At 29.8% G+C, this 8,057-nt stretch overlaps 1 protein-coding gene across 1 annotated transcript; it reads right to left on the reverse strand.

The window, feature by feature from the left end:
* Positions 1-766: 766 nt before the first annotated feature.
* On the reverse strand, positions 767-3,724 carry LOC114402171 (purple acid phosphatase 18-like). Its single transcript, XM_028364681.1, has 5 exons — positions 3,439-3,724; positions 2,070-2,738; positions 1,668-1,856; positions 1,494-1,582; positions 767-1,336 (listed from the first exon to the last, which is right to left on the reverse strand). The coding sequence occupies exons 1-5, from the start codon at positions 3,598-3,600 to the stop codon at positions 1,081-1,083; spliced, it is 1,365 nt and encodes a 454-aa protein (XP_028220482.1). The 5' UTR covers positions 3,601-3,724; the 3' UTR covers positions 767-1,080.
* Positions 3,725-8,057: the final 4,333 nt, after the last annotated feature.

The raw sequence follows: 8,057 nt of genomic DNA on the forward strand, positions 1-8,057 counted from the left end.
AAAATTTAGTTTTGTACTCAAATCTCCAAATATATCATTCCTCAAAATGAAAACATACCAAAACCTATTGTCGTGATATACCACAAAGATATCATGTAAAAAAATTTTGAGGAATGGGTAGCACCTTTTACTTCTTAGAAATCTCAAAGTTGTGTGTGGGTGGAGAACAAAATAAAAGGAGCTCAAATGATTTTCTAAAATTTTAAAAGGACAGGTTAAAAAGAATAAAATCAAAGCAAAAATGAAAAAAAATGGAAAGGGGAAGAAAATAAGAGGGAATTGACTAAACTCGGGACGGAAGAAAGAAAGTGGGGAGAGCATGTTCCTCGAGAACTTTCAGACAGAATCATGGCTCTCATGCTTGCTGGTTTCAACATCAAGCCAAGAGACACTGCAAGCATCATGCTGGACCATTAATGATTACAGAAACCTCAGCAGTCATCAGAATCAGACAGTGCTAAAGCTACCCATCATCCAACCACTTGATTAATGCAATTACATTCTATTTACCGGATTTCATGTATATTGGATAAATCAGTTTTAGTACTTCAAGACAGAATAGGCCAACCCAGAAGTTTTCACTTAATGCTTTATTATCCTCTCTGCTGTTTTTACAGTTCTATTCTTAGATTGCTGATTTACATTCAATCATATCCCATTTCCCTGGTATCAGCGAACAATGATTTCAGATTTAAGGCATTTTGTTAATTAGACATTCGTGCATCCCAGTAATCATGGCTTTACTCGTTGCGTGGCTCTTGAATCATAATCTAAAATCTCAATGTCAGTTAAGAATATAAAATATACATATTTATCGCTGGTTATTAAGTAACCTAAGTTTTGGTTTTCCTATATAGAAATCAGAAACCAATCTTAAAAGTTCAGACAAAACAAGCAACACCATCAATTGCAAAGTGACAACTAGCCTTGTACTCCATTTACTGACTAGTCCATGTCCTTAGAATATTTAAATACATGCACCAGCACAACCAGCAGCTATGTACTGAAATACCTCAGTTTACTCACTCTGCTGCTTGTAGTGATACAAACTAAACTAAGGAATTGTCTCATCGTCAATATTTACATAACTTTTGCTAATCCACGAAGTTCTGAGTTTTCGGGCATAGTAAGTGTACTTCTGAGTTCATGTGTCTTCTGATCAACGCAGCGTGAGCTGACCAAAGAGGTTATCCAGATATCATCAGCTTTTACTGGTTCATCATCATCATTCCTATGCCAACTCCAGAAGGCATGAGTGGAGTTTACAATCTTCAGCTCACCATGACCAAAACTGGCTTCACGGAATTCTGACCACTTTGGCTGCGGGTTTATATACCTGTCAACAAATTATGTAAGGATACATCCAGCAACAATGACAGAAAAACAAATTTCAGGCTGCATACATGACGATAAACCTCAATATAGTTTTTTTTCACATAACAAACGATTCAGAGAACAGATTTCTGTGGGATGTTTCTGGCTGTGAAACTTACTTATGAGCTAAGCCTTCTCTGTTTCCTCCATCACCAATAGTTATATGGACAGCACCACAGGGATCCAATCTTCCATTATACAAACGTTTCTGACAATCAGAGAGAGTATTAAAACCCGGTTCCCACTAAATGGTGCTTACAAAGAGGATAAAATGCTAAACCATAAAGACATACTGAACGTTCATAAGCGTGAACATGACCAGCGATAACTAAATCAACACTAGCAGCATAAAGCAACGGCTCCATAGCTGCCATCATATCATCTCCTGCACCTTGATGAGCCTTGTTACTATTATACCATGGCACATGAAATAACACAAGCAGCCAAGGTGTCCTTTTCCTATCCACCTTTGACAGATCTTCCTGTAGATGAGGGATGAGAAAAAAATTTAAGAGTGAAAAAAATGAAGTGGTCCAAACTCCAAAGTAGTTTTCTTTTTAAAATGATAGAGTAGTGTAAAAAAGACAAATTAAAATAATAATAACAAGCATGATTGTGTAGTTTTCCATGATCATGGATTGCATTACACTTATCCAATTATAGAAACTCTTGACCAATAGGTGAAATCAACTAACCTTTAGCCATCTGTATTGTTCAGAGTACACATCATAATCTGCATAGGAGCCAAGCATTATAACGTGAACACCTGCAACTTCAAAAGAATAATAGAGATTTGAAGTTGATCCACTTTCCTCAAATGGCATTTTCCATCTGGAATTATAGGACACAAACTCATCCGTTAACAATAGTATGTTCTCCTCTTCATGGTTTCCCTCAGTTACCATCCATGGCCTTGTACTCGCAAACGGCTCCACAAGTTTCCCAAAATTGTCCCACAGATGCTGCATACAATCAGCATATGAAAGGTCTCCTGGTAGCAGGTAGACATCATATTTACATTGATCAATGTGAGCCAGTGTTGATTTAGTCCAACCAGTTTGACCCAGATCCCCAGCCACAGCAAAAGTAATTGGAAATTGAGCTGGAGGAGTTTTGAGCTCGAACTCGGCACCTTTTCCACCACACCTGTAAAAGTACACAGTATTGTCTTCCAAAGGTCCAATTACAGCGTGATGTATCTTTCCTGAGCTATATAGCAGATAGTTATAAGAGGTGCACTCTCCTTCAGCTATTGAGTCATATCTCCCAGGTAATGTTCCGTATTCTACATATGAAGGTGAATGTTTATCATCGGTTATCCATGTAACTCTCATGTGCTTGTCTCCTGCCAAAGAAATGTGTACCTGGAACAAACATTTGGCATCAAAGAAACTTAAGTTGAATAGTCACCATAAACGAACATGCATAAAGAGGCCGATATGATTGCTTAATAAAACAAGCACGGTTGACTGTTCAGTTCACAGAATATTTGTCCTAGAATTGGCAAATAATTCCTAGTAAGCGAAACAAACTGTTCAAGTTGCAAAATAAGCAGATAATGAGATAAACAATAATCATTGTCTGTGCATAGATACTATAACAAATCACCAACTATCACAAATAAAAAATGTCTTTTGAAGATTTACGACTAGAACCCAGTTCATGAACTATAAACCCAATACAAGAGTGACAGAAAATTATTGGATCAAGTTAGAATTTCATCACCAAAGAAACCTTACAGGGTTATATCTTGAACCCCGGAGACATGCTACCAAAGTCACTGTCTTAATAGTCTTATCAGCGATAATTTCTGATTGATTAATAATATAATTTTTTTTATTCACCATATAAATAATTAAACTCGATAACATGAAACAGAGAATAATTTTGAAAATACAACCCTATATTAAAAAAAAAAAAAGAACCCTCACAACTGAACACCTTAATACAATCAAATACGAAAGAAATCAGGTACTGTAAGATTGATCACGTAGGGAATAAATAGCACAAAAGTATTATATTTATGTATGAATATGAGGAATGAAAGAGAGGTTGGTTGAGCACCTGTTGAGGGTAAGAGGAGTGGGCCTTGGAAATTGAATCCCATGGGATGGTTGTTAAGGTTTTACGAGGAAGAGGTCGAACGTATTCAGAATCAGGCGTGGCAGTGGCAAAAAGAAGCGTTAGAATCAGAACAAGAAGGAGTTTTTGTTGTTTGAGTTCCATAATAACAGTAACAGTAACTGCCTGAGCCTCCGACAACAATGTACTTCCGCTTCAATCTTTCTTTCTATCATCAACCATCCTCATGACGTCACCAAATATGTCGTTGCCTCACTTTTTCCGCTTCGCTTCGTAGATAAAACCCAACCAGGCTTTCATAATTTTACATGTGAATTTTACAAGATTTTTGTTTTTATGATTAAAATTTTGTAGTTTTTTATTTTAATAATTTATAACATATCAATTCAAAAAATTTGAAAATATTTTATAGATTTATAAAATTTTAGAAAACATTCACGATTATAAGAATCAACAAAGAAGATAACAAATAAATGATAAAATTTACATAAAGAAAACTAAAACTAATACAATTTTTTTCAATATTTTAATAGTTAATTGATTCTAGTTCCGTTTAAAAAAATGACTTCCTGTATAATGTTTCTTCATGTATTTATTAAGCCTCAATGCATTAGCATCTTCTTGCTCACACTCTTGAATTTGAATATCAAATTCAAATTTACGGTATTTGTTAACTGATAATACTGAAAATGAAGATTTTTCTATTAACTCAATTGAAAATTCATCTTCATAGTGACATTTTTTGTGAAAAAAGTTATGAATGTTTACATTGTCTTCTAAAAATAGGGGATGAAGATTTATCTATTAATTCAATTGAAAATTCTTTATCGTCATGGTGATATTTGTTGTGAAGAAGAAAATTATGAATGTGTACATTACCTTCGATGAATAGAAAAAGATATTATATGTGATAAAAAGATAGTTTTGACAACCGACAAACAAAAAGTACTAAAAAATGTCAAGAACATAAGTGAAATTATTTAATGAATGTGGTACTTATATTTTTTACTATTTTTTTTATAAAATTCATCCAAAATTCATTCTAAAAAATATTTTATCAGAATTTATATATTTTTTAATATTATAAGATTTTTCATAAATTGAAAAAAATATTAATTAAGATTATAAATAAAAAAAATATTTATTGAAATAATACCTGATAAATAAATAAAATATATCAAAACTTTTCACCAAAGAAAAAACAATGAAAAAAAATTCTTAAAAAAAATAGTATAACACATTTTAAAAAAAACATATATATTAGTATCACCTACCCTCCATAACTCTTAAAAAAATATTACATATTTTTATTCATAATATTCAGCAACAACCGCACTCAAAACTTGAGTTAGATATCAACTCTTCAACATTTTAACACAATTTCTTAAAACAACTAAAAATACACTTAAAATAAAATAGAGAAGTCATGTTGTGATTACGAAACATATATATTAGTAAAATATGGCTCTTCTGATAACACTTTCTTAGGTGCAAATACATAATAGTTAATAATAACCATTAGATTATAATCAAAAATAAAAGATGGTTGAGATTTAAATATTTAAAAATTTAAATTAAAATATAATATAATCATTAAAATTCTAAAAAATACATTAAATAAATAACGTCATAAAATATCTTAATTATTATTAACCATCACCATGACCGTTAGCATCACCGTCATCATCATTGTTGTTGTCACTATCATCATCACTATTATCACTTGTTTGGCCATGATGGTCATCGTCATTATTGTCATCGTCATTGATCGAGAAGGTGGTGACAATCAATGACTGTGGTGATGGTAGTGGCTGCAATGATGGTCATGGTGATGACATCGATAGTGATGAAGGTCGTGGCAACAAAGGTGGTGATGGTGGTGGGTACAAGATGATCATGGTGATGACAACAACAATCTGGGTTAATTGAAATATTTTAGAGAATGACAATTGAGATCCTTATAGATTTATTTGTTGCTTGATTAATCTTGTAGAGATTTTATAATATATTAAATTTTAATTTAATATTTTAATCACACTTATTTATTATTTGAATAAATAGTCACTTTTATCTATAAATGTGTAATTTGCTCACAAATACGTCCCTGAAAGATAAAAATATAAGATTTAACCCCGGAAAGTGTAAAAAGTGCGATAAATATATCCCATCATTAACTTCCGTCCTTCACCGTTAATAAAATAGCTTACGTGGCACAGATGAATGAGTTTGTCACTGAAATGATTACCAACGTAACTATCTCTAATTGTCAGTATAGAGACATGTTTGCCATATAATATTTTTTTAACTTATCATCTTTCCACTTTGTTGATAAATGCATCCTTGAAAGATGAAAATACAAAATTTAGTTCCTAAAAGTGTAAAAAATGCGACAAATATATTCAGACGCTAATAGTAGATTACAACTAATATTTAGTTCCCGAAAGGATAAAAAGTGCAACAAATATATCCAGTAAAACAGTGCAACAAATATATCTAGACGTTAACAAGAGATTGTGACTAAAATTTAGTTCCCAAAAGTATAAAAAGTGCGAAAAATATATCCAAACGTTAACCGTACACTTTCAAGAACTAAATTTTGTATTTTCATTTTTCAGAGACGCATTTGTAGTGGAATGGGAAGACGAAAAGTAAAAAAATATTATATGACAAACATGCCCCTATGCTTACAATTAGGGATAGTCATGTTGACAATCATTTCAGTGTCAAATTCATTCATCTGTGTCACGTAGGTTATTTTATTAACAGTGGCTGATGAAAGTTAACGACACGTATTTTTTACACTTTCGGGGACTAAATTTTGTATTTTCATCTTACATATACACATTTGTCAACGAATTACACATTCAGAGACAAAGATGATTATTTACCCTTTATTATTTTTAATCTTGATCTAATAATCTCACATAAAATAAAAGTATGTGCATTGATGTGAAGTTGTTGAAGTAATAATAAAACTTGTTGATAAATTAAGTTTACAAATCTTTTTAATAATCAAGCAAAACAAATATAAAGCAAAGAGCTTGTTGTATTTAATTTTGTTTCAAATCATGGATAGTAAAAGAAGAATTCGTCTTAGGTGAGGGTCCATGGATTTGTATCTTTTTTTCTTCTCAACCAATCTTCAAACAAATAGATGAAATTTATTGTATTCTTGTTTCACTTTTCATCTTTGCCTTTATCATTTTCACCTGAAACAAATAAAGTTAGGAAACAATGAAAAAAAATAAAAATAGTGAACTATAATGAATATTAGGTGAAACAAAATGGAAGTGTTAGAAAAAAAAAAGTCATTAGTGTTTGCAATACAATAAAAATTAAAAGTTATCAAGTAGTAGAGAAAAAAATGAAAGAGAAAGTGTGACATCGGAATTTTCATTTAGAATATGAATTTAAAGAAAAAAAAAAAGAAAAAAAGGTATAAAAAAAGTCATTACACCAAAACTTACATAATTAAAAAAGTAAAATAATCAAATAAAAAAATGACGGTAAATGGTAGAAGAAAAATTATAAAATAAAACTCAATTAATGAGTTACACCGTTTTGAAATTACTATAATTAAATATTTGTATCCTTAATTAATCAGAATATTTTTAATTAATGTTTATCAATCAATCAATATTCACATTCAATCAATCATCATCATCAATATATTATATAAAACATAATTTTTAATTGTATTTATCAACACACGTGTCAATCACCGATTAAAATATATTTCATTTTTTTATAAGTTTAAAATTTAAGGAATAAAAATATTTTCAATTCTTGTCTATCAATCAATTAATATCAACATTTAATCAATATATATATATATATATATATATATATATATATATATCATTTATATATTATTCTTAACATATTATACATATCATAATAATATTATACTAAGTTGCTAAAAAAACTTTGAAAATATAACAAGTTAATATTATACAGCAAATTAATTCATTAATATTTTAAAAGATAATATCTTACCAGTATTTTCATTTTAATATTCTTAAATAGAATTATATTGTTAAAAATGTATAATATCATTTTTTGACATTTTCAAACAAAATGTTATATAAATTATATGACCAAAAGGTCCAAAACCCATATTAGAGACTAATATTATTTGATGAGCGAAATTCATGATATGAAATGTGTGATCGATTGTCTCAATTCTTTTTAATTGATACGAAATAAACGATTATTGAGAATTTTTTATAATTATGATTAACGTGTTAATTGAGGTAATTAATATTATTTTTAAATTAATCATATTGTTTTAATTTAATTAGGATAATTACAATCAATATATATTATTTCTCTTCAACCATTTTTACATTGTTGTACGCAATGTTCTTTTGTTTACTGATGGGTAAATACAAATAAAATCGATTGCATTTAATAAAAAAAGGGAGTTGCCACATGGTCTAATACCAAGCCCTGGTGTTAGTTTATTATTAATTCGTAATGATTATAGTTATTTTAATTAATTTAATCATTCATTTTTACGAATTAAAAAAGTATTTATTTATTATTCTTCCATTTCAAATTATTGAATATAATTCTAATAGAATCAAGATTTCTCATGTGCG

This window comes from Glycine soja, chromosome 2 (genome assembly GCF_004193775.1).
Source record: "Glycine soja cultivar W05 chromosome 2, ASM419377v2, whole genome shotgun sequence".
Classification (NCBI taxonomy): Eukaryota; Viridiplantae; Streptophyta; class Magnoliopsida; order Fabales; family Fabaceae; genus Glycine; species Glycine soja.